This window comes from Microtus ochrogaster, chromosome 5, assembly GCF_000317375.1.
Source record: "Microtus ochrogaster isolate Prairie Vole_2 chromosome 5, MicOch1.0, whole genome shotgun sequence".
NCBI classification, from domain to species: Eukaryota; Metazoa; Chordata; class Mammalia; order Rodentia; family Cricetidae; genus Microtus; species Microtus ochrogaster.
The window spans coordinates 41,892,490-41,920,067 of NC_022012.1; the positions used below are offsets into that span (position 1 = coordinate 41,892,490).

Here is a 27,578-nt window from a genome sequence, read left to right on the forward strand (position 1 = left end):
CTTCCTTCCTTCCCTCCCTCCCTCCCTCCTTCCTTCCCTCCTTCCTTCCTTCCTTCCCTCCTTCCTTCCTTCCTTCCCTCCTTCCTTCCTCTTTTTCCTTCCTTCTTTCTTTTTTTCTTTCTTTCTTCCTTCCTTTTTTTCAATCAGAAAGTGAGAGTCCTGTTTAATCTGTATATTATTTTATTACTCATCTCAAATTTAACCTTGGCAAGATTGTGCTTAGAGTAGATATGTTAGTTTAAAGGGGGCTGCGTTTTAATAACTGAATCCAAGAGAATCATTTGGAAAGGGCCTGCTTCAGTCACTTTAAATGCTATGCAGGGTGAAAATCTATCACCTAAGTGACACAAGGTGATCAGTCAGCTGTACTGTTCATTCATTCAACTTAAAGAATGGCATCTAGCCCACACTGACTTCCTCAGAAAACTGTGTCTGAGGACTTAAAAGTTGGACATGTCTGAGTAAAAGCTGTGCTGGCTCTTGCTGGAGAGCTTGCCCTAATCAGGGTCAGCTCAGCAAGGCTCTCACTCCCTGTCTGTCTGTCTGTCTGGCTGTCTCTCTCTCTCTCTCTCTCTCTCTCTCTCTCTCTCTCTCTCTCTCTCTCTCTCTCTCCTTCCCTCGCACCACAACCTGGAAATGATAGGGCTCTCCAGCATACTCCCCACTTTATTCTGTCCTAATCTTCATGCAGTAAGTTAAAGGGACTATAGTCATGAGAAGTCAGTCAGGTATAAATTGTGTGTTCTAAGGTGATGTCCACAGAGCTGGCTACATCTCAGACTCTGCACTCCACTGAACTTAGTGTCGAATGCCTCCTGACATTTATTGATAGCCTCAGAGCTTTACGGTGATTTTAATTGTAGTTCAAGAGATTTTGTTTTATTCTTTTTTGAATACTCTAAGTTTTGGGGCTTCCTATAATTAACTCCAGGGTCAAGTACAACCTGGGTTCCCAAATTCTCTGACCTCTTTGAAGAAATAGTGACCATTTATCCCAAAACCCCAAAGTTCCATGTTTTCGATACCTCAGTTAGATCCAAGGACTTGTACTTAAAGATTTAGACAGGGTATGCAAACTAGGAAACTTGTCCTAGCCTAAAGATGGAGACAGCACCTAGAAATTGATTCTGATTTGGGGCTACTCATTTTAATTAGGTCTGTCTCTTTAAACAGATTGGAAAGGGAAAGGAGTCTCTGGGCACTTAACTTGGGATCAATTAGCATACAGGTTTGTCTGCTCCAGGAGAAGTAGCCACTGTCTTTATCACCCCAGAGCCATAGGGTGAGACTCGGGTGTGAGAAGCTCCTGGGAGAGAGTAGCAAGCACAGCCTTCTTGTACCCTGTGTCTCCTGTACCTCCAACTGGAGTCCTTAGCAGCAAAGAGCCAGAGAAATGGTGGCTAAGCCCAGCTCATCTCTGCATAGTGTGTTTATAAATTTGTTCTTCAGCTTGTCTCTGATCCTCATAGTCACTTCGCAAAGGGTCCCCCACTATTTTGGCCAGCTAACTCTCAAGCCCACAGCCAAAAGCACTAATGTAAACCAAAGTAATGTCTGAAATTTTACTTGATGAAAAGGGAAGAAATTTTCTAAGTCACTTGTAAAGGATAACAGGATGTGGTGGAAATGACAGACCAAGGAAGCAGATTAACAAGGATGTGATACTGTAGAATTGATCTTATCCTAGTACTACTAGAGACCCAGCTAGTTAGTGCAGCAACCATATAACTGGCGTTTACTTGATGACCTTGAGGCAGTCCTTATGGTGTTGTGGTTTCAGAAAAAAAATTAGTAAATGGCTTGATAACTTAGCAACTGAAATGACAAGACATACTAAGTCAGCCAGCTGTGGTCATCTTGTTGTTCTCAAAAGTTATACTGGACTTACCATCTGGCTGTTTTCTTTCATTTACAAAAACAAAACAAAACAAAAACCTTTTCAGGATTTCCCTATGAAGACTCATTACAATTCTTTATTCAAGCTTGTGTTGCTAGAGTATGTATGAAGTTTACTCTAGTTGTTCCTATATGTTGATTGTTTGTTCTTACCAATAACTGATTGGAATAAGCATGTATTGGAAGGTTGGAAGTGCATGGGCATGATTTGAAACCAAATGGATTTTCTCCAAAAGAAAACCAAGTAACAATTCACCACCATATTAAAGGATCTCACTGAGAGTGAACATAAATGTGAGCATAAGAATGAGAATTTTTTTATTTTTTTAGGCAAGGCTGTCACAAGGGGTCTCTGAATAAGGATTTTGAGCATTTGTGGTTTTGGAGTTCACCCTTTAAAGGCCTGCACAGGGAAAAATTAAAACAAAACCAAACAAACAGAAAAAACCTGTGTTGTGTGTGCATGTTGAACAATACAAAACAAAAAAGAAACAAGAAAAACCACTGCCAAATCCTGATAGCTCGTGGTCAGAAGCTGCTGGGAGACATGCATGGGTGGTTAGCGCACGGGTGGTGTCGTCGTTATCCTGATTATTTGGCGTGTGGGTGTGTGTGATGGTTTTTGTCTGTCTGTTTCAGTGTGGGCACTTCTTTTTAAATGTCTTGTGCTTTGTTCTTTTCTGTCCTGTGTGTTCCCTCTCCCTTTCCCTCCCCACCCCCTGGCCCCCGTGAGGGGTCAGGTGACAGCATGCCCATGGTCTGGAATAGCGCTTGTGCTTCTGCTGCACTGCAATCAGCTGGCTTCTGGGTTGGGGCTCTCTTTCTCTCTCTCTCTCTCTCTCTCTCTCTCTCTCTCTCTCTCTCTCTCTCTCTCTCTCTCTCTCTTTCCTTCCCTCCCCCATCCCATTCTCCCCACTCTTTCTAACTCAGCCTGCCTTTTCTACCTGTTGAAACAGTGGAGGCTGACGATCTCATGGATTTTCATATTCCACATGAGTCTTTAATTAGATTAATTCATTCTGAAATGGAGAACTCCTCTGAAACATTTTTTTTCTTTTTTATTTGGTTTCAAAGTATTTGGACAGTGCTAGAGATCAAGCCCACACCCCAGACCACTCCCTGTCTTAGGTAACTCCCTCTTTTTGGTTTATGACTAGTGCAGACCGTGACAGAATTCTGAAAACATTGTGTTATGTCCTTATCTTATGTGGGATTCAGTTGTGGGGAAATTCTTAAGCCCATTTGAAAGAAGACTAGCCAGCAGTGCACGTGATTACAACCGCTATGTCCACCGTCTGTGTATGTACCTCTGTACATCTCTGTATGAGTACATAACAATGGCATTCAAGGGCTGTCATTCAGTCAAGGGACTCTGCAGACATTGTATGTTCTACCCAAGAACAAAGCTAAAGAGGTTTACGAATGGCTGCAGGACCTGAAGATTGCGTTGCAGCCTTGATATGCAGCTTGGAAACAATGTGCTGCTGTTTAACGGCGTGAACCAAATTTCTGCTAATGGGAAGAAGGGAAAAACTCTCCACAAAAGCTGACAAAGCAGGAAGAACAGGATGACTGAGCTTTTAGATATAAACTACCGGGGGCGTCTGAACTCTTATGGCTGATGGTGGAAGTATCAGTTTCCATGACATGGCCAAGTGATCAGATGTGTGCTGCGTAGGTAAGAGAGAGACCGTCGCCTACTCTGTTTTTCCTAATGAGAATGGTGCTAAGGCCAGTGGGCCAAGGTTTTCTTTCCTAGGGATTTTATCTAATTGTTCTTTTCCATAATTTTCTGTAATATATATCTATATATATGATAACTTGATGAATCAAATCCAGGAGCCTCTTTAGGTATACTTGATTTTTGCATTTATTGAAATGGTTAGGATTTCTAACTGATTCTAATTCTTTGAGGTCTTTCTTCTGGTTTAAAATTGCCACATTATAACCACTTTGAGAAGCCAGCAGGTGCTGTCAAGAAGGAGAAACAGCGACTCCAGAAGCGCACAGTGCTTAGCCTGAACCACAGCACCTGTAACACCAGAAAAAGCCAAACATGAATCTGTGCAGGAGAGACAGCCTTCATGCATAAATTAAATTCTCATGTCTGCACCTTAGGACTTCCTTAATTGCAAAACAAAAACAAATGCAACAAAAGCAAACTTTCATTTGTTTAACAGAGTTCAAAGAAATGCATTGTATGCATTTTAATTAGTCATGACTAGAAAGAGCTTGACTAGATGATAGGGAACTTTGGATAGAAGAACCAAGAAGTGATCTCCCACTTATTCTTAAATCACAGTGTTTCCTTTTGAGAATTATTCTCTGCTTCATAAAGTGCATCTTCGTCATTTTCTTTGAGAAAACGAGAGGAGTCTAATTTGTAACATGAAAGAAAAATACCTAAACCAAAGCAATTCTAGGAGGTAGATTTTGTGTTTCCTTGCTTGTACACTCAGTACTATGGTAAACTCTTCTAATTATATTTATTCAGAAATTATCCAACTATGGCAGTGTGCTGTAGATTCATAAAAAACAATTGCCCTGCAAAAACAAATTTAACACCCCTGGCCTAAATGGCTTCTCAGTTTGGAACATAATCCAAGCAAGAGATTCCAGAAGATTTGGTTTATCTTAAAATTTATGCCATTAAAAATGACAGTTTCAGCTTTAATGAGGTGTATATCAACTGTCTGTCGCTTCTTAATGGAAAACTTTGCATATCAATGATACTTCATAAACATATTTGTCTTTATTTTTTTAAAATTAGCTTTCTAGTGTCCTCCCCAGGGAAACAAGCCTTCAGCAGTAAAGTTGCCTACTTAAAACATCCTTGTTTAATGTGGTTCAGTGGGCACCAAGCACATATGTAGAACACTTTGATATTCATCGGGTCACGTAGAAGTGAGGGATTAGCCTTCTGAGAACTGCAAATTCATAATTAACTACAGAGAACTACTTTATGTTGCCCATTTATAACAGTTATTCAAATAATTGTATTCATTAGTCTTTATACAATGGATCAAGCCAATTAGACATAGAAGCACTTTCAGCCAATCAGATTTCAGGACAAAGGGCTAGCATTCCCCCTCAGCTGCCTCTATAATTTATTGCATTACCACGTCCCCTTTAGTTGCCTGGTTCCATAGCTGCGGAACACCTGTGAACTCTAAAGATTTTCATGTTGATTTGGCTTGTGCTCTGAAGCACTCGGTACCCAGGGTTCATGTGAGAAACTCTCCTCTCTTAGGGCTGATGGTGGGCCAGCCTCTTCATGTACTCAACCAGCTCACCAAGTTCATTTGGCGCCTTTGTAAATCACCTCAGAAATTTGAGCTTCAGTGTCCACTCGTACAAGCTTGTTTTAGCACATTTGAAATAAATAGAAATGGTAGCCAGTTTGCCACTATGGCTGCCTTTTAGCTTTGATCAGTAATTGACCAAGGATGACTCACAAAACATTGACTCAGCAAATACTTACTGATAGGATAGTTTTGCTGAGCTTCAGGGAAGGGAAAGATACAAAAATAAACAACACTTGTGTCTCTCTCCAAAGACCTTACAGCTGAGTTAGACCCACAACCACCTTCAAAACGATAGACACAGACTGTAAGACAGCTATTGTGGGGATTCGAGTACCTGGGGCAATAAGTTGGGATTGAAGGAGAACAGCAATGAATAAGCAAAGGCCACCTTGACCGTCTTAACATTTTATGGTATTTAATAAACTTCCTTGAAAGATCAGTCGAGAAATAAGCATGAAGAAATGGAAGCCATCTCTAGCTGCACCTCCCTCTGTTTAGCTACCCTCCTCTTGGCCTCAGTTAGTTCAGAGCAGAGCTGGTGGAGAACTGTCCCAGCTGGGCCACATTGGGGTTGACTGGAACACCAGCATTTCAAGCCCTGTTTGATTATCTCCTGACCTTACTGCTTTTTCAGCTTTGAGGGTTTTATATTTCTGGAATACCATTGATTTATGAAATTCTTCTTTTTTAAAAAAAAAAGTGAGTTGTGAATCAGATATTTCTGATGAAGGCATAACCTGCAATCTGCAGTTAGCAGATGCTGTACCATTTTGAAATATGTGATCCAAGATCATTCTAAATTGATAAATGAACTATGTTTGTCAGTATTGGCAAAGGATTTCAATTCTCAGTGAAATGCGAGATAAAGCTTACATATGTCGGTATGTAGCATCTAAGTACATTCATATTGAAGAGATATATCAGAGTGTCCACAGCTAACAATTCGGCTTCACTTTTTTCTTTCTGCATGCTTATTTGAATGAGTGATTTTTAAACATTCACCCTCATGTTTCATGTGCTTTCAACAGTGGAGACTGAGGACTCTTTCTGCCTTATCGTATATCAATAACAATTACATAATTAAAGAAATGAACATACGGATTAATATATTCAAGCTCTCCGAAAAAGCGGGAGATGGCAAGAGATTTGGCTCATGTTTTCTTTTTTTACACAAAGTCCATCCTCAGTTCTTAAGTGTTTTGTTTATGTCCCTCGAGGAATGAAAAGAAAAACGATTTGTTTTTACTTGTAAGGCCTTACTCAGTTGCCCAATTCCGCAGAAGAACTGGACAGTGAGGACCTCTCAGGTAAGGGCTAGCCATTAGGTAAGGTGTTGCAGTGTCCAACCTGTGGGTGCTTTGTCCACTGTGACCAAATGAGCACTTGGTTTGCTGAGCAATCATTGTGGGTGCTGAGACTAAGAAAAGAACAAACCGCGTGTAGATAACTTCTTCTCCATCCTCTCGCCCACCTTCCTTTCCTACGATAACAATGCACTATTGCAGACGTGGCCTGGGCTTTTAATACAGTAGAGAGCAAAAGGCTGAGGCCACTCTGCTTGGTGACTTGAAGTAATGTTTCCATCCGAGATGCTCAATGCCTCAGGAGACATTCGGTTGATGTTGGATTATGTGACATGATCTTAGAGCCCTATTGACTGTCTACTTCTCTGGAATAGACTAGAAAGCCATATCGTATACTTTGAAGTAGGTGGGAGAGCAGGAGAGGGAGGAGGGGGCCAATTGTTTTGTCACGCACCAGGCTGTAAACTAATTATCCACCTCAGACCTTTTTTACAGCATACTGAGCTCTTGCAAAAAGTAGGTTTCATGCTTGATTCCAGGATTTAGGTGTTACTAATCCAGAATAAGAAGCATGTCCTACAAAGGCGGGAGGAAGGAGATTTAAAGTGGTCAGAGCTAAACAATTATTTGAGCTTCCATGATGTCATGAGACTTCGGTGACAACTGCGTAAAGCTTCTGGAGCACTTTGATTGGCACTTAGTGAGCCAGTGAGCACGCCCCTGACATTGCAGTGGAGAAGCCAAAGCGCTGCATGTGGCTGCTAACCGAAACCCACTGCAAAACAGGCTCCATATTACCCCTTCCCAGACAGCGTTCACTGCAGTTATTTTGAATGACTGGTGCTTAAGGCGCCATCCTTGCCTATACCTCAGTGAAAAAAAGCTAGTACCCCCCCATATCTCAGAACACACTGGATGTGTTTCCGGCTGTGTGCTTCAGACCTCACGGATACCTTCACTTTTCTGCTCTGTCCCTGTGTAGGGGAGCTGGACTTCTGGAATTTCCTAGAATAGATGCTTCCAGGAGGCTACTCGCTGGATCTGTCCCCTGCTTGCACCTCTCTTGCAGTAAGCACCCAGCTAATACTTTCTGGGTAAATGAAGGAATTCTAAATACCAGTGAATTTCAGTAAATAAATAGGAAGGTAGCCACCTATTAGCCGTGCCATTCATTTGTCTCTTTCTACTGATAGATATATTTAAAGAAGTTGCAAACGCATGAAAACAAAACATTTACTTTCTTTAAAAATAGAAGTAGGTAAGTCCTGCCTGGCTCTCAGGCAGTGCCAGCAGTGAACAGCTGTTTGCCTTCTAGGTGAAGGGTGAAGGTGCTCTCTGTTCTGGCGTCTGAGATCACCCCCAGATACAGTGACCCTGCGCAACTGGATCTCCCAGGAATCCTGAGAAAGGTCTAGATTGTCCCCTGATCTCTCTTAGTATATTTCCCGACAAGAATCACTCAGAGAGGCAAAAGGAGTTTTTGTCCTCTTTAGGAAAACATGAGTCAGCCAGGTACCTCTTCTCTCAGCTTCATCAATTAGGAGCACTGCAGGTCTCAGCCCTGCAACATGCTAGATGGGTCCCCACTGCAGTTCTATCAATCACCTAAGTCAGGAGCAATACACCAACAACTGTTTGTGTTCATAATAATTCGGTTAAATTAATAATTACATTGCCCCCCTATTCCCTCCAGGACCGAGGCACTCCTATTGCTGGAAGTCATAAGTCATGTAGAACACTGATGAACTAGCGGGCTGGGCTGGGTTGCCTTTGCATCTGGTTTGATGAACTAATCAAAAACTGATTAGCACCTTTGTTCAAAGGGGATGCTGATTAATCAATTACTATTGATTGTGAGCTTGGCTTCTCTGGGCTGCGAAGAGACATCTAAAGGGAGAAAAAAACAACCAATAAAAATTGAGCAGCTGTCATAGTGTTTAAATTTATTAAAACAAAATACATTATTTTTTATGAAGCTGTCTTGAAATGGGTCACTGAAGGGGAGCATATTGATTGAGAAAGGATGAACTTCTCAAATCTCTGTAGCCTGGAGACTGAATTCAATTATAATACAAGACAAACAGGTTAACACCCGCCTTAAACAGCCCATCAATAAATTAGAGTAGGTGTTGCCCATTTAATGCTAAACTGTGATAATGAATAATGCTACCCACTCCCTGCTGTATTGGGTAGAAAGTCCATCCTTTCCACATTAGGGATTAATGTTGCACACTTGCAGGTCTTCCCCTGCCCTGCTCCCACCCTCATCCTCCATTCACTGGTGCCTGCCTCCGTTAATGACAGCTTCAAAGGCAGCATATGCTCTGCAGCCCTCAACCAGCAACTTGAGATGCCCAGCTGATCCTCCTTTGTAATCTGAATTGAAAAACTCGGTGCCTAGTTTACAGATTTAATTATTGGCCAATTTGGGGGGCTTATCTGGCTCTTCCTTGAAACCTTTTATTTACTTTTTGGGTGTTAATTTTATTGACGATAGAGCCACACTAGTTTTGAATTGTTTTATCAATTACATCTGCCGTCTCTCCGAGACAGCTGGTGGTTACTGCCCCCCGTGTGGAAGAGACTAGCTTTAAGCATATTTTTCCTTCTATTTTATTTTAAAGCTTTAACAAAATCGGCTCCAACTGGCCCCTCCCTTCAGCAGTGGAAGGGCCTCCAGGAACAATGGAGTGGAGTGAGGTGGTAAACAGCGTGCCAGAGAGTGGCCCTCAGCCCCAGCACAGCAGCCCTTTGGCTCCTGCTTTAGAAGCAGAGGCACCGAGAAGGCATTCCAGCGCTGTTTTCAACTCTTGTTACCCTCCAAATGAGAAAGTGATCTGGAAAAATCCTCATGCCCTTCGCAAGCCACAAAAACATCCAGGGGAGGGGCAGAATCCTACCTGATTTCCATAACCCTTGCGTAGGTGTTAGGAGAAATCCTGATGAGCTAGCTCTTGGCTCCCGTGGTGGGTTGCAGAGGAAGCCTCTCTACACCCTAGGCCTTTGAATCCAAGGATTTTCAGGCAAGGGACAGTATGCGGGCACTTGCTCCTGCACACATGTGTCTACCACATGGGTGAACACATACATACATGGTGATATAGCCCATGCACTGGGAGAAACCCTTCCGTTAGCACCACATGAAGTGTGACCCTGATTTGGCAAACAGGCCGTTTCATTTCTTTGATAGATACTAAGATAGATAATATGTCCACAAAGAAAGGAGAGAAAGGGCGAGACAGTTAAAGTGTGCCCATGAGTCTTAGGTGTGTTTTCGTTCAGCTTGTATTAATATACTCTACAGCTCAGAAAGTTTTTCATATACATTTTTCCTGTTTTACAGTTCTTAGGATTGAATCTAGGGCTTCATGTATACTAAGTAATTTCTGCCACTAAGTATACGTTGCCTAATTTTTATTCTACAAAAGTATTTGAGCTCTGTATGCTTGGCTCTGGACTGGCCCCTAAGACACAGTGGTGAATAAGGCCCGGAAGGAGTTCATCCAGCCTTGGATTTCACAGGCTAGTCCTGCCACCCATGATAACTTTCCGGTAGGGAAGGCAGACTGGGGCTACCCCAGCTGGTCGTGACTGGAGAATCCAATTAGCAGCGAGTGAAGAACTGGGACAGGAGAGAGTGGAGGCCAGAGCCCAGGGATGGATGAAGATGAGCCAGCAGCTGTGCGGGTCCTCTGGAAACTGCGGTAGGATAGCATAAGAAGGGTTGTTAATTTACAAGTGAGGAAAGTAGGCACCCATATAGACCCAGGCAATTCACATGGACAGAGCTTAAACACAGTCCTCTTGCCTGCAAGAAAAAAAAGTGTAGCCCTTTGGTTCAGGGTTCCCAGCCTCTGGAGTCTCTTAGTCATACAATTCCTTTTTAGTGTGGACATTAGGGAAGGTGCAGAGGAAAGCTGGGCACTGAGGGGCCTGTCAGACATCCAGCTGTGTGCTAACTGACCTGGAGAGGTAGTGTTAATCCTTAAATCAAGTGCCTTCCCCTTTAGAAACGATCCATCCTGCTCTGCTCTGATGTTTTCAGTGCCACTGTCCTGTGAAGTCTCCAAAAATGATGGGATTAGTTCCCCTAACGTGGCCCTAAGTGCCATAAAGTAATGCTTGAGGAGTGTTAAGACATGGACATTTCCTTCTTCAAAAGTGGAGTTTCGCTCCGTGGTACACACCTGTGACCTCAGCCCGGGAGCTGAAGCAGAAGGATCTTGAGTTTAGTGTGAACCAGTCCATTGAGGGAGCTCATGGGGCCCATGGTCAGTGATGTTTCCACAAGTGGGGTTCTGGATTCCCCCTAGTACTGATCTTTCTCATAATCCAACATGCTACTGTTTTCACCGTGGGAAGAAAGGTGGCCACCACCAAAGAGACCCAATCTTTTCTTCAGACTAAAAAGTTGTTAGCCACAGTGTGCAGTGTGAGTTCCAGTTCCACAGGTTGGACACTGCTTTGGGGTGACTTCACCATATTCATGATTCCATCCTCCTCACGCCCCCAAATGCCTGAGGCCCACCGAAGCATCTCTATAGAGACAGATTCTAGTGGGAATGCCTGTTTGGAAACACTTGACACTCTGTCCTCCTTACCAGGTTCCTCTAAGGGAAACTCCAGTGTCATCCTCAGTGCCTTCCCATGGCTTAAAGTAGAAAAGTCAACCCCACTGCCAAGTGTCCTGTTACAAGGAGAGCCGGGGTCGCTCTGAAAGTACTAAATGTCTTGGGATTGGCATCCTGTTTCATGGAGTCATTTCTGCTGATGGTTAAATTAACTAAAACCAAGTGACTGGAGAAGGGAGAGCAATCAACATTTAAAAGACTTGTCCTAATCTTTAGCTGCAGAATGGTTATCATTACAGCCCTCAGATGGTGTACCAGAATCATAGCGCGTGTCCGATGACCCTGCGCTTCCTTCGTCACCATAGAGAACAGTGAGGCCGTTAGATGCGGCTTGCATCAATTCTGTATAAGTGAAAAGAAAGCTTGGTCACCATTCCTCCTAAAGAGCTGACAAATTTTGACCTAGGATCGGTAATGAGAATCAAAAAGATCCTCCTCAGCTTTTCATAACGCAGACTGAAGCTCAGCAGACACTGAATCCTGATGACATGTCAAGCCCTAAGCCAGATAGGCACTTTCATGCGCAGCCATGCACTGGCCCCTGGCAGAATACTATTGGAGCCAATGTCTCCGAGTAGGTGACTAACCTGCCTGAAGTCACACAGGAAAGAATTGAAGTTCGGTTTCTGGCCCAGGTCTGATGGCAAGTCTGGTGCACTTTGCCACGTGCCATGCAGATGAACTCCTAGCTAGTCCCCTGTGCCTCGGTGGTGACAGGCAGGGAGAGTCCTGAGCCCTGCAAGTGACCTGTCCAGCCGCTGTCGGTGCACAGTTGTCATTTAAGTGAGCATATGCCGAGCTCCGGGGTGCACACTGAGGACGACTACTGTAGTTTTCCTGGCAGTGGCCTTGCACACCCCTCCAGATGTCAGAATAGCAGCATGACATTGCAACACTCGAATGCAGCTGATGGCTGACACTGGCCGCCCGGCATGCTATATAGGAATCGTCATGATTTTCTTGCCTTACATTGATTCCTTCCCTTCCCTTCTCGGAGAAGACAGAAAGGAAAGGTTATGCTGCATAAAGGCTAGTGTGCTCCAATATATATTAACATCTTAATGGGAAAGCTGCGCATGTACTGTATACATTTACCACTCTGACAAGAGGGAATTAAATGTCAGAAGGATTTGTAGCATCTATAATTGAATTGGTGCTGAGAAAAGCAAATCTTAAAAGAAGAATAACATATTAGGATTAGCAAACAACGTGGCGTTTTGTCAGCGCTTGCCGTTCAGAGTTTCCCTCCAGTAATAAAGCTGTGCTCTGAAAGCGCATCCGTAGCTTGGTTGCCCTAGATGATGGAAACAGTAGCTACACCTTTCAGATGACACAACCGGTGTGTGTGTGTGTGTACGTGCGTATGTGGGGGTGTGTGCACACACTTGTGTTTGGTGTTTTGTTTTGTTTTTCTTCAGGTTTGGAATGTGTACCACCTCCCCCCTCCCTCCTCCTTAGCAAGAAGTAGCAAGTGACATCACAGTCATTAAGCCTTCTCTGAGATAGACTAATCCTTCCAGCTCTAGGAAGCCGGAGGCAGCATTTCCATCATAAACACCAATTCTAAGAGTTTTTAATTAAACTGACTTGTCCAGCAAGACCTCGGCTGCACCAAGTGACAGAACTATTGCAAAATGTCAGCCTCAGTTTCAATCATCCCTGGGCAGGAGAGGCCCCTGTGGGAGTGGGAGACGTAGAATCCGCCACTTTAAATGAGCTCCAAGGCAATTTTAGCCTCAGACAAGATTGGTAGGTGCTGCAGCGGTATCTAGCCTTCACCAAGGAAGCCCAAGATAGGAGGGTACAGCAGTGCAGTTATTGCCATCGTGACGCTGCACACTTCACACTTCCCCTTCTCCAAAGAGAGAGCTCTGTATCCTTTTTGCAAGACGACTGACCTTAGATTCTGTAGCCTGGGTTTCCAAGTGGTCAGCCTGCAGTTGCAATAAGGGTTCTGCTCAGCGAGTCCTGCCTTGCCAGGAGCCTGTCAAGAACGTCCTAGCCTGGTTACCCATGAATCTCTGCTTTTGCAGCACAGCCTGCAAGGCTTATGGCATTCTCCTGGCAGTTGGTGTGGTGCCTCTCCTGGCAGGTGGTAAAGTAGCCATCGAAACCAGGACCTTACACACAGGCGGCAGAACAGGGGATGTTCTTGAAAGGAAGTGCTCCACTTTAGTAAGCATTTAAGGAATGAATACCAGTAGAGAAAAAAAGAGCTGTCCACGAGAGAGGTAGAAAGAGACTGAAAGTCCAATCCAGCCTTCAGAATTCTCCCCATTCACATCACTCTTGAGGAGCAGGAGGGGTCAGGTCAGCTGAAGAAAGCTGAGCAGTTGGTACATCCCTGGGATTTGATGAAAAGTATCTTGTTGCTGTTGTTGTTAATTCTTTTATTGTTATTCTGAGATTTCTAAGATGCTAAAAATCATGGCCAGGGTAGTTGAATATGACACAGGGTTTTGTTATTGTTGTTGTTTAATTGATTTTTTTTGTTTGCTTCTTTTGTTTTTGTCTTTTTCCAACCTGACATTCTGCAAGGGACTTATAAATCTCACATGGAGCTAAGTTGTTTCAATTTTTTTTTGTCACAAGAGCTAACTCCCAGCTAGTGGTGTAGCTGTCACATTTGACGCTGTAATGTGGCACAGAATTCGGTGGTGGGGGCAGACCAAGGGCTGTGTCACACCAAGCCACTAGTGTTGTCTGAGTTAGACTTAGCTCACTCATTCACCCGGATGTGTGTATGGTGTTATTTGGATGAGATTAACTACACACAGAGCATGGTTAGTGTTGTCTAAGTTAGACTTAGCTCACTCATTCATCTGAATGTGTGTATGGAGTTATTTGGAGGAGATTAACTACACACAGAGCGTGATTAGCAGGAACTAGAATGGCTATTTGTACATGTATGTACCAAGCATGTGCTTGGCATTCCTCCCCAGTACAGCAAGAGCATAGCTTTATCCCAATATAGAAACCCTAACACCTGTAGCTCCCCTTTACCTGGAGACCGGGCTCCTTGAGAAGACCCTGCTTCCCCACCTGCACTTTCTGTTGGAGGAGCTGCGGCAGCTGGAGAGTTTGCCTCCTGTTTTCTTTTCTGGCTACCAAGGGGAGGAAGAAATCTGGAGAGCCGTTCCCAGGAAAACAGCAGCAAATGGCATGGGACCCAATCGGATGCATCTCCTTGCTCACAGGAGCGGGACCTTCAAGAACTCGTCTGAATTCTCAACTCTTGATCAAGATAGGAGAGGTGGAGGCTGGCAGACATTGCCACAGATCCTGTTTTTAGCCACCTCTGACAGCCGAGTGCATCCTTGAGCAAAGCGTTGCTGCTTTTTGTGACCATCGAGAGGTCTCAGCTGCAGGAGCAGACAGCCAGCATCACCCCTACCAGTCTGAGCCAATCCACAGCACAGGTGGAACTGCCTCCCACCCCACAAAAGGAAACAGAAGAGATGAATGAGAAACAACTGATCGCCACAGGGGAGCCCAGCCCGTGACAGGCACTTCGGGACAGCCACAGCTCTATTACTGCCTCTCATGGTCAACCACGGTTGGGAGGAGGGTGGAGGAGAGGTAGGAAGAGGCGGCCAGGAGCTCATAACCAGCAGTGTTCCCTGTAAATTAAACATCAGTTACCTTCTGTGTCCATCTGCTGTAATTGAAGGCAGGAAAAGTGTCTTGGTGATTAACTAGCGGTAGTAAACTTTCTGATCAAAGTGAGTATCAGAAAGTAGCTAGAGAGATTACGCTCGCAAATAAGGATCTGCAATGTGTGTGTGCCCTTGAGGGTGGGAAAGAACTCAAACCCAGGTGTTCAGTGTGAGCTAAGTACAGGAGAACTAGCTCGACTGAGCACATTTGGAGAACAGAGGTCAGCTGAACTGCTGGCTTAAGTAAGGAATCCCATAGATGGCAGGTTTGTTTGTTTTGTTTGTGAAGCCTTATTTGGAGAAGATTGTCCTTAGTTTGTCTGCCTTTTCTTCCCCTCTTCCCTCTAAAACACAAACATACTGGCACACTCTCTGACTTTTTCTGTGCCCGAAGTTGGAGGAATTAGTCTTTTAACAGTGGGCAAGAGTTGCCTGCCTCCACATGGGTAGGGATTGCGTCTTAAACAGCTTCTAGAAGCGTTCGTCAAGTCTCAACCTTCCCAAAGTGGCACCTCTCTGCTCCCTTGCCTCATGTAACTCTCTTCCCTCATCTGTATCACCTTGTCCCAAATCTAAGACACGGGCAGTTTATGGAAAAGTCAAACATTCTTTCCTTTTGAAGCCCATGACAACTCAAGATTAGTTGATATCATTCAAACAGAACTGGCAAGTTTTACTATTACCTGGTCCCTGTGTGAACATTTGAGTGTTTGTCAAGGGTGTATCTTCACAATATAAAGTGTAGCCCTCCAGCAGGCACCAAGATCCGGTACTACCCCATGATGGTCACTCTTCATCATGAGTATGACTGGTTTTAGGATCACCGTGGAAACACACTCATGGACGTGTCTGATGATATCTCCAGAAAAGTTTAGCTGAAGATAGAAACCCAAATCCTAAATGTGGGTAGCAGCACCATTCCGTGGGCCAGATCCCAGATCAAACAAACAAAAAAAAAAAGAAGAAGAAGAAGAAGAAAAAGCAAGTATCAGTGTTCACCTCTTTCTGCTTCCTGACTGGGGATGCCATGCGACCACTGCCACTCACTCCTGCCACCATCCCTTCCCTGCCATGATGGACTGTGCCCTCAGAATGGGAAGCAGAGGAAGCCCTTCCTTTCCTTCAGTTATTTGTGGCAGGTATTTTGTCACAGAAGAACAATAATCAATGCACCCACACACACACAGTACTTCCCATTAACAAGCTGTTTCATAAAAGGCTACGAAGTTTCCATGACCCCGGCCTGTCTTGTTGAAAGGACTTCCAAGACAATGGAAGCCACATTGTCCGCAGTCAGCAGCACTTGGACTGAGGCAGGGGATTCCCCTCCACTACATTTCAAGTGGAGCTTATTAGACACGTAGCTGGAGGGCCTTGCACATCATGGAGTAGACTAATTGGCTGCAGCACTCTGCCTCCAACCCATCTCCTTCCTCCAATTAAACTCCCATCATCCCGTTGTCCAGGCGACCTACTGCTGCCTCTGACTTGGCATCTCTTTGGGGGTTTGGGGTTTGAGTTATTCTGTAACCCTTCCAACGTTAACTCCACGGAACACTTTAAATACTCCACATTCTGGTTGAAGCTCTTTTAATTAAAGTACTTTCCACGGGAGCCTCGGTCGTCACGAGTTACTTCCCCGCATCTTTCAGTGCCTAGTCTCCAAGCAGAATTGGAAATATCGATAGAAAGTGTAAGCCCTGCCCTCCTGCTGAAAGCGTTGTATCAGGTTTCGGCTCAAAAGAGTACCATTACCTTTAGCTGTCACGGATCTGTACACTTGATCGATAAACTTCAAATATTATTAGAGGTGGAGGCTTCAGAGATTTGCTCTGTTCTTTGGAGAGAGACAGAGATAAATCTTTCTTAGAAATTGACTTGAATTTGCACTCTCGGTCTTCCCGGTGAAATGCATTTCTCTTAGGCATCCAGAAACTACAAGGGGGGCAGATTTATAGGCCATGTGCTTCATGTACTGAAAGATTTAAATGGTAAATCCTTCACATATGACTTCACAAATCATGTAAAGTTAAAAGATTTTTACCGTTTCTGTTGCTGCTGTGCTTAAATTGTAAGGTACAGCCAGTAAATCATTTTAATGGAGGTGTCGTACTTGACTCAATAAAAAAAAAAAGACAATGGTTTAGCTTCCACTCCAAAATGTTAATGTATTAATCAACGGGAGAATAATTGTTTTTTACTATGTTATAAATCTCGGGTGCCATTAGGATTTCAGCAAAGGGTGATGTAGCCACATTCCTAAATTAAAATTGTTTACCCTGCCACACATCCATTCTACATCACCATAGCTCATTCCGGGTTCATTCTGAAGTTGTTCCCCAGCCAAAAACTCAAAGAGGGACGTCCCGAGGGAGTGAGGCTTATAAGAGAAAACTAATTGCATTTCGAGGTTTTAAATAAATAACATCAAACCCATCTGTGGCAATGGACAAGTATTCCTTCCTGTCTTAACGTTTTCTGTCTCTCCCTCTCTCTCACTTTCTCTCTCCATCCCCTCCCCTTTGAATTAGGTTTTCAGATTTTACATTGAGGCTTTTCCCCTCCTCACTCCTTGTAAATGTGGCGAGCATGTCATGTCTTTAGTCTCATAAGCCTGGTTTTATCCTACACAGCCTTGCTTTCCCTATGCATGTTCCTCTAAGAGAGTGAGCTGTGTGGCCTGTTGACATCCCCCTCCCCCGCCCCCATTCCCCTGATCGCCTGAAGATACCATCTGTGGTGCCCATAAACAGTTAGGTCAGCCCCCTTAATTATTGGTAGCTGTAAGTTCCAGGGTGTGTATAGTGAGCGCTAGGGATAGGTGAGAAGAGGCAGGATCCCCAGTCCCCATACACACACACAGCTCCCTAGTTCCTTTCACTCACAGTAGCACGCCTATGCTGCCTCTAATGAAATTGCCTTGTGGGGAGAACAGATCAATTCAGCACTGGACAGGTCAGTCTGTTCCCTCCGTGTAACTTGATCCAGCTGGTTTGTTCTTGCTGACTCCTCCATTAAAAAAGAAGGTGACCTCCTGACCCTGGAGGCAGTGTCCCTGGGGCTCCTGGTGTCTTGTAATAAGTTCTACATCCCTATTCCTCTTCTGGTTTTAACAGACTCTCGAGCAGGTGAAGAGGGCGCCATTGGTGCGGTGGACCACGCAGTGATTGGCGGTGTTGTGGCTGTGGTCGTGTTTGCCATGCTTTGCTTGCTCATCATTCTGGGCCGCTATTTTGCCAGACATAAAGGTAAGCAAGGTGCTTTGGCAGGCTGGAGCAACATGTCGCCAGAGCCCTGGCGTTGGGGGACCTCACTGTTGTCATTACTAGGCAGCTTGCTGTAAAGGGTGACATAGCATATATGATTCCTTGAGCGGGCTTGGGTGGATAAAGAAACCTTAGCAGCCACAGCTGAGGACTGCATGATAATTTGGATTCCCTATAAATACAAAGCTGTACAGGTCTGTTTTCCCCAGTCTACATTTGGGGTTAGAGTCAAAATAACAAGGTTGGGGCTGGCATGATGAGTGGCCTTAGCCCTGGAAGATTGTAAGCATGGCAAACATACACAGCCTGCTCGTTTTTCCCCGGAGACAGGTGAACCAGTTCACTGACCCTGAACTCTGAGTAAGCTGGTCCCGAGGTCCAGAATATTTCCTCCTTGATGTGGTGTGCCCAGGTTTAAAAAGAAAAAAAAAAAGGAAAAGAAAAAAATCTTTTGCCTTAAAAGCCACATAAATATGTATTTTTTAAATTATCAGGGCAATTGATTTAAATTGCCATTAATCATCACACTTACCAACTGTGCAGACTGGATGGGCAATCATCTTTGCCAAGGCTCTTCCTCTCTGCCTCATGCTGCTTTGAGCCTCTTCTCCCCTCCTGGTAATTTAGTCTTCCTTTTCTTTGTCGGCCCGTGTCTTTCTCAGTTGTTTTTCTCAAGCACTCTGCAAATGAGCTTTGGGGGATTTTGTAGGCGCTTGCATACTGCTCAATGTGACCTGGGTTTGGGAAAAGTCCCTGGAGCCCAGCAGTGGAGGTCCAGGGTGCTGAACAACAGACCTTAGGATCTGGAAGTTTCTGTCTGGAGCACAGAGTCTGGGGACTCGTGGAGCTGTGTGGCCCAGAACCTCCGCCTTTCAGTGCTTAACTTGGTCGAGCTGGGAAGGTCCAGCCTGGGAGCATTCACGGGGAATCAGAAGACAGGGGTACATAAGTCTCTGCAAGAGAGAGGGCTCGGGAAGGAAGCGTTTGACCACCTGCTTGCTCAGTTTCTCACTTTAAGATCTGAAAATTCAGTAAAATGTCTCAGGCTTTCTGAAGTATAAGAATCTTGAGTCAGAGCATAATGGGAAGAAGCCTATCAGATTTTACCAGACAGTTTGAGTTCTACCTGCCTGCTAGTCTGAGGTGAAGTCTTGTCTTCCTTCATGTAAACCCTTGGGATTTGGTGATAGAAATGTCACCAACTTGGTTAATGTTCTGTCTGTTGTCATTATAAAGTGGCTGTGCCAATTAGCAAATCCATGAATCCGGGTCCAGGCTCCAGTCACATGGTGAGAAAGAAACCCTTGTTCCTGAAGACAGAGCACAAGCCTCAATTGCAGTCTTCACAGTGTCAAAAATTTTGTCTCCATCTGGTGCCCTACTCTGAAATGGAAGGCATAGAGAAACCAACCCTTATACAAGTTCAAGCACAGTCTCACCTGTGGGTAGCCAGTAGCCATTCATGAAGCCAGGAAAACTATGGTTGGAGTAACTGACTCAAGATGACAATAGAAGCGTCATTGGGGCCCTAATTCATTTATTGGCTAATTGCTCTTCCTTGCTTTGATCTTTAACCATGTGCGAACATCTCTGGTCATCGGTCTTTGGTGTTTACTGTTTATGCGTTAGTCAGCAGCTCTCCAGCTTTCTGCATTTTAGCCCCACTCACGTCTTCTTCTCTGGTCATACTCCCTGCTCTAATGTCTCGTTTGCTGAATTACATCGCAGCGGCTCAGTTGGAGTGGTACCTTTGGAGCCCCGGATCCCCATCTGTCTCACCCACCTCGCTCTCTTCTTCCAATTGTTTTTTTTTCTTCCCCTCTGCTGCCTGCACACCACTTCGGCTGATGATGGCCATAAAGCAACTTGCCATCTCTGTACCACTTCACACAGAGGCCATCAGAGAGTCACAGTACTTTACCCCTTCATCTTTCAGGTACATACTTCACTCATGAAGCCAAAGGAGCCGATGACGCAGCAGACGCAGACACAGCTATAATCAATGCAGAAGGAGGACAGAACAACTCCGAAGAAAAGAAAGAGTACTTCATCTAGATCAGCCTTTTTGTTCCAATGAGGTGTCCAACTGGCCCTGTTTAGATGATAAAGAGACAGTGATACTGGAACTTGCGAGACGCTCGTGTGTTTTTTATGAGTGGGTGGAAAGATGCGAGACTGGGAAGGCTTGGGGTTTGCTATGTAAAAACAAAAAGAAAAAAATGTTCTTTGAAAAGTACGCTCTGCTGTTTGACACCTCTTTTTATCTGGTTTTAATTTGGTTTGGGTTTGGGTTTTGGGTTTTTTTTGTTTTGTTTTGTTTTTAATTTTTCTTTCTTCCTACCAAGTCAAACTTGGGTTTCAGTAGATTGCAGAAAATTCTGTGCCTTGTTTTTTCATTTGTTTTTTTTTTTTTTGTGTTTCTTTCCCCTTCTCCTTTGTATGCATTTATTTTTCCCAAAATCAATTTTTTCCCTCCCTAAACCTCCCCTTTTTTGGAATTGACCTGCTGGGATTCCTAAGACTTTTCCCCATTGTTGCCGTTTCTGCTTTCTTTTGTTTTTGTGTTGACGGTGACTGCTTTCTGTTCCAAATTCAGTTGCATAAAAGGAAAACCAGCACAGTTTAGATTTCATAGTTCAGAATTTAGTGTTTCCATGATGCATCCTTCTCTGTTGTCGTAAAGACTTGGGTGAAAAAAAAAAAAAGAAAAAAAGAAAAAAACAATGAAAACTCTTTGCTGCTGCCCATGTTTCAATACTTAGAGCAGCGAAGACTAGAAAAGTAGACTGTGACTCAGAAACTGTGGTTTGCTGTGGATCTCTTCATTACTGTACAGGGTTACCTGCAAGTGAGGTGTGTCGCAATGAGATTGACTCTGTCTTTACTGTATCTGTAGGCGGCTCAGTATAGATTGCCCCACGCTGTGCAGAAAGGTTTGGGGTGGAAAGTATCCTCCTTCCTCATTGCCCTAAACAGACCCAACAGGTGAGGTCTGTCCATTTGATGTCAGTGGACAAATTTGAGTTGCCACAGGAGGGGAAGCAGGGAGGGGATAAGGCAGTCAGTCCTGCTCTGGTTGTTTCTATTCCAAACAATCCATCCACCTTTCCCAATTGGCCTTACTGCTCACTGACGTGCAGGAGAGAGCAAGTCCGTGTGTTGTGTGAATGAATGAAGGGGGCAGGTTTTTGTTGGGTTTTTTTTTTTTTTTTGCTTTTGTTTTTATTTTTTCTTTCCTTTGTGCTTACTTAGGAGGGCAGTAGGATGTGGCCTGCATGTACTGTATATTACAGACACTGTCCTGCTGGGATGCTTGTCCTGCTGGGATTTCCAACCCCAATCCCTAAGCAGCTCTCATTCCTTCAGATTTGGCTTGACAAAGGCAGGAGGTACAAAAGAAGGGCCGGTATTGTTCTCGAAAGGTCAGAGCCGAGGTGGAAAAGCAGCATGTAGAGAATTTCAGTTACTTAATCAAAACTCAGATGTGAGTGTTTTTATCTTTCTACCTTTCATACACTAGCCTTGGCCTCTTTCCTCAGCCTTAAGAACCATCTGCCAAAAATTCCTCATCTCGCATGATGGCAGCCATAGCACATAGCTACTGAAATAAGTTACCTTGAACATATCCTAGACTGGAGCCTAGAGGAAGGTAGAGGAGTCGTTACCATTTGCAGTCATTAAAGCTAAGGCGGGGTTTGTCACTGAAGTGTTGAGGGAATCCAGAAGTAGTTCTGAAGGACGAAAACCTAAGCTCTTTCCCTACATGTTGGTAGGCTCCAGACTCCAAATAACAGTCCCTATGGAAAGGTGGCATCAGAAAAGATAGAGCTATCTATATATATAGATATATAAATATATATTATATAACATTTTCAGTCAGTACTTTTGGATTTTTGCAAGGTGCATTTTTACTATTGTTACATTATGTGGAAAACTTACGCTGATTTATTTAAGGGGAAAAAGTGTCGACTCTGTTCTTTGAAAACGTATTTCTTTTTCTGATCTTTATTTTCACTTCTGATAGAACCATTGCAATATGGGGGCCTTTTGAGAATGGACTGGTATGTAAAGGAAAATGCATTACCGAGCAGTTTTGTTGACCCCTCTCCTGTCCCTAGGCACTTAACCAAGACAAAAAGCCACAAGGAACATCCCTTTTTCAAGAATTTTATAATGTGCATCTATTCCGAGCCCTTAGCACCCATCCTGAACATAGTGTGACCATATCAAAGGGTGAGAACCAGTTAGCATGTCGTTAAAAGGGTTTTTCAGCTGTTCTTTTTAGAAAAAAAAATATATAAAAAATACAAAAAAAAAACCAAAAAAGCAAACAAACAAACCTACCATTGTTCACAGAATCGGCATCTCATTTCCGGGACCGCCCATCTTTCTGTTTTTTGACAAGTGTACAGTAGTGCAGTGTTCTGATGTAACTTTATGGCTTACAATGTTGACATGTCTCAGGTTCCTGTGTTTGGATTGGTGTTTTTCCGTCTCAGGTAGATTGCAAAGTGTAGGCCCCACCCATTGGAGAAATAATAATAATTATAATTATAATAAACAAAGAAAAAACAGGAAATTACGGACTTTAGTTGTATATTGGTTTATGTATTTTTCTTAAGTATACAGTGCGCTGTTTGAAATGTATTGTTGAGTATTACTTTGTACAGGTTGATCACTTTTTTTAGAGTGAAGAAAGAACAAACTTGTTTTTTTGTGTTTTTTTAAAGGAATATAAAATAATGAAGGATGTATAATTGATGCCAAATAAGCTTGTTCTTTAGTCACAAGGACGTCCTGTTTTTCCCTCTAGGCCAGTTCTGTCCCTAAGGTGTACAAGGACCATGTTACAGTGTAAGAAACTCCACATCCGTGTGTTCCCATTCGCATTTTGTATCGGTTCATGTATACCATTTTTACAAAAAGAAAAAAGAAAAAAAAAGAAGTACTATAAAATATCTGTCTTCTTAATAAAAAAGTTAATGTCACAAGTGATCCTTTAAATCTCTTTCTGGATTCTTACAACACCCGGCCTCTGGTCTCAGCTTCCTCTCCTAGGACCTTGGATGGGGACCCAGAACACTGGCAGGAGATTGCTGGGGAGTGGCTGCCAGCTGGGTTTCCATCCCTCTGTCTACACGTCCTTGTCCTGTCCTCTTCTCCCCTCACAGTAGACAGTCCGGTGATTGGCTGAACGGAGTCACCTGCTGGGCTCGGTGATTTGTGCAGGTGTGCGAGCAGCTGCCGGGGATGGCCCCTCCTGCGGATATGTCCACCACCACCCTTCTCCACTTCACCCACCACCTACCCACTTTCCTGTGTTGCCCGCTGCACCTGTCTCTTTCCTTGGGGTTCCGTGTCTTAACAGTTCCTACCACCTTCTTCCTTTTTTTTCTCTTTCCTTGGGGTTCCGTGTCTTAACAATTTCTACTGCCTTCTTCCTCTTAAAATTCTCTCTCCTTTCACAAAAGCGAAGAGCTGAGCTGCTTGAGGGCTAACAGCTCGGCTGCCTGCGGATTGTTCTCACCATTTAGGTTTTGGAGACCTCCAGGCCCAGGTGGACTGTGAGATTTGGCAGCATGATCTCAGTGTCCTTGCCTTGCAGGCGAAGTTAGCAAGGACTGCTCTTGTAATCCATGAGCAGAAAATCTGATCTCCCCAAAGTGCCCTCTCTCACCTTTACCAGCTCTCCTTGGGATCCCCTTCTGTCTCAGTGAGGTAACCAGGAAGGGTTGGCAGGGAGAGACAAGGTAAGCTCCAGAAGAGTCAGAGGCTGGGCATCTCGCTTTGGTTTCTTACATCACCATCTGGTCTCTGGTCTGTCTCTGAACAAAACGGCACCAACAGATGCAGACATTGTGTGTCTGGCACATGGACATTGTGGGGGACACAAACAAGTGGAGGTGATCACTAGAGGCTAAGGTGCCAGGTACACCAGTGAGTGCCACCCCACCCAATGGAATGATTGGCAGAAGCAGTGGAGACTTCTTGTGGGAGGGAAATGAGCAAAAGCTGGCAAGTCAGCTCAATGGAAGAGAGAGCTGGGTAGGACGGGAGAGAAGCAAACTGAGTCGGGTGCAGGAGACAGAGAGCTGAGGAGTCGGGTGCTCTGTGGATGAGATCTAGCTGGTGCTTGCTTTCATAGTCTAGGCAGACGCTTCGGGCATTCACTGGCCTCTCCCACCTTCTGCCAAATGGCAAGAATGACGGGGAGCCAAAAGGCAAGAACAACAGGAGCCAAAAGGCAAGCACAAGGGGGAGGATGATCTACCAAATATCTCTATACCCACAAGGGCACTTTAGGACAGCACTCTAGATCAAGGACTAGGCCGGACCAGCCTTGGCTTTAACTAACTGCCCCATCTTTACTAGGTGTGAAGCCTCAGGAATGTTGCCCAGTGCACCTTGATCTTTGTCTTTTGTTGGGTAAGGTAGAGTTTGTTACAACCTCCACAGCCACTGGGGAGAGAGAAAGGATACGCACCTTGGGCTGGGGGTATAAATAGCTCCGTGATCAAGCCTGTGCTTAGTGTGCAGTGGGCCTTGAGTTCAGTCTTCCACATCATCAAAAAGATAAGGCAATAAGGTTGCAGGCAGGAAGTAAGCACTCATTACATGTTCATTAGACTTAATGTCGATTTAGAAGATAAGGCTGCCCATTTCTAAAAGAACTGGCTACACCTTGGGCAGAACTATCTGTGTGGACTCACGCCTTGTGAGTTTTCCCATAGGATTTTGAAGGATTTTCTCATCATGATTTGTCAGTGTACTTATTTGTAGTTATCCTGAGCCATGTGGCATGCTGTTTGTGCAATGTCCTCACCCATCTCCTTGCCTATAGCAGGAGGCTCCAGATCTCCCCGGTGGTCAGTGAGCTGAGGCTGATGCATGGTGGCGGCTTGGCTGTTGAAGCACAGTAGGGCATGCCAATGAGACAATGCCAGAAGTAGCTGAGTTTGTGTGCACTTGTTAAATTTCCCTTGTGCCTCTTGGTAAAAGCATAAAAACTGTCCGTACTCCCTCCAGAGGGGTCTCAAAAAATGTTTGGCCTGGTTGCGCTCTCCACATACATCAACAGAAACCCAGAGGTGATGCCCAGGTGTTAATTGGTGCAATCTTTCACTGTCCCCTGTCTAGGTGAAATGTAACTCTTATAGCGTGGACTTGCTCTGTGGAGAGCAGCCCCTTTGAGTCTGTCATCCAGAGCCTGAAAGCAATCATGCGGTCACATGACAAGCAGAAAGAGCCTCTTTACATGAGGTACTTGTGGTACGTGACAAACGTGGCCTCAGATTTCTGATACACTATTTCGCAAAGATGCAGCAAATGTTTAATCAAAAAGAACTGGCAGCAAGCTTCCTTTGGTGAGGTCTGTATTTTACAGATAGTTCAGAAAAACCTAAGATGAAGCTGAAATGACCTGACCCCACTGTAGAGCCAATGGGAGAAGAGGCTCTTTGCTATCACCCAGTCAGGCTCACAGCCCCTCAATCATGGTCATAGCAGATACACAGTGAGCTCTCAGCCAGCATTGGGGCTTAAAGGGCCAGCAGTCAAGGGCTGGTTGCCTGACTTGACCTTAAACTTTTAGTCTCTGTTTCAATCGTTGACTTTGCAAGTCCATCTCCAACTAGGTAGCTCTAAGACCTTGAAGATATGTGTCTGTCCAGCCCGCTTTTAACACCCTTGGTCCCATCTGTCTCTGAGGCCTACCAGCATTGGTACTTGTTCCTCCTTGGGGGCTGATAACCTTTGGGGTAACTGCTGAGCAAATCAATAAGGTGTCATCGTTCTCATATACCAGGGCCCTTCAGAATGAGGTACCACAGGTCAGAAAAACTCAAACTGTGCTCATAGAAAAATGCTAAAGACTGCCTCTGATGGGAGCTGTGGGACAGTGTGGTCCCCACACCACTTTACCTGGTAGGAACAGGTGGACATCAGGATAGGATAAGAACACCCCAAAGCCTAGACTGAACATAGAGACTAAAGCATCTAGGCTCTTTTGTACAGTATGAAACTACATACTTTGGTGGGGTTTTTTTTAATTGTTTTTGTTGTTTAGTGTTTGGTTTAGTGTTGGGTTTTTTTTTGTTTATTTGTTTGTTTTGTTTTGTTTTTCAAGACAAGGTTTCTTTGTAGACCAGGCTGTCACCAAACTCACAGAAATCCCCTGCCTCTGCCTCCCGAGTGCTGGATTAAAAGTGTGCACCACCACTCACCACCACCTGGCTAATGGTGGTTTTTGTTTTGTGTTTTGTTTTATTTTGTTTGTGGTTTGGTTTTTCGGTTTTGTTCTTTGCTCCCCCCCCCCCACTTCCTAAGTTACTATCATGTGTACCTCCCTGGTGGCCAGTATAGGAACTGCAACTCTTGCTTATTTAAAGGTAGAATTAATTCCAAGACTATTGCCTTTTCTCTGGCACACATGTGCATCCACCCACACTCCTCCTTTGCTCCCTTCTAATCCTTTAAAATATTGGGCTGTAGAGTCAGGACCACGACTGAGGAGCAAAGCAACCCATGCTCTGGCCAAGACCTCTCCAGCTGTCCTGCATACAGACGCTGGCTCACGCTCATATTTCAGACATGCTCGCCTTAAATCTTCCTTAAGTGCTATCTTCTCAGGTTAATTAATCACCAGGCTTAAACTTGCTGTTACCAGCAGGAAGTCCATCCTGAAGTCAGCAATGTTACGATTGCATCTTCTAATACTGTTTATCCTGCATTAGTGTTTACTTAGGGGGAAAATTGATCCGTAATTGATATTTCAGTCTTCCAGAGCTGGTGTTGGAAGAGCCTAATGCAAGCCTTTAATAGCAAGCAAATATTTAAATCCCTTAATGGTTGCTGAATATTGAAATGTGTGACTTTATTACTCTTTTCGGTTTGTTTTCTCTGTAGTTGTGTATTTCATCCTTTAAACTTGCAACGGATGCTGGCAGGCTCCAGTCTAGCTAATCCACAAGAGCTGTTTGCCAGACACAGCAGTCCTGATTAAAAAGTATTGCTATGGATCAGGTCTTCTACACATCGGTCTCTGTTAGCTAGTGACGAAATTACTATCCGTCTCTCTTTCTCTTTCTCTCCCTCTCTCTAGGCCTGTTTTCTCTAACCTCCTCTCCCAGAATAAAGTGATGGGGGCAGCTATAGTGTCGCAGTTAGGAGCATGAATCTTTTATCGTTTGGACAAGGAAGGGAAAATGCCATTACTGTCATCTGAAATGTCCTACTTGGGTTTTTTGCTCCTACTTCGCTGCCAAAGCCCATTGCTGCTGTTCACAGCTGTTCTTGATGGCTTGATCCTTAACGCAGCCAGAAATGCAGCCGGGAGACACTTAAGACAGTTTATGGAAAATAATAGATTTCCTTGCAGAGACACCAAAACCTCGAGAAGGGCCTGGATTCGAGTTAGACCCAGCCAAGATCACCGGTTCTCTCCCTTTCTGGCCTCAGTTACAAAGGCTCTTGCTCAAAATGCGCAGGCCCTCTTGAGTTCTCTGTTTCCCTGGTTGGTTTC

At 44.3% G+C, this 27,578-nt stretch overlaps 1 protein-coding gene across 6 annotated transcripts in view; it reads left to right on the top strand.

Moving 5' to 3' along the window:
* The window catches only part of Cadm1 (cell adhesion molecule 1), a 335,003-nt gene extending 307,759 nt beyond the window's left edge, over window positions 1-27,244 (top strand). For 3 of the 6 annotated variants that reach the window (XM_005347264.3, XM_005347267.2, XM_005347268.2), the window contains 2 exons: window positions 17,909-18,040; window positions 19,995-23,053. In XM_005347264.3, coding sequence (XP_005347321.1) covers window positions 17,909-18,040; window positions 19,995-20,113 — 251 coding nt within the window. In that variant the 3' untranslated portion in view covers window positions 20,114-23,053. Of the gene's footprint in view, window positions 1-6,454; window positions 6,509-17,908; window positions 18,041-19,994; window positions 23,054-27,158 lie in introns of those variants that run through there. The other 3 variants (XM_005347263.3, XM_005347265.2, XM_026779076.1) reach the window with 2 other exon arrangements.
* The last annotated feature ends 334 nt before the right edge of the window (window positions 27,245-27,578 follow it).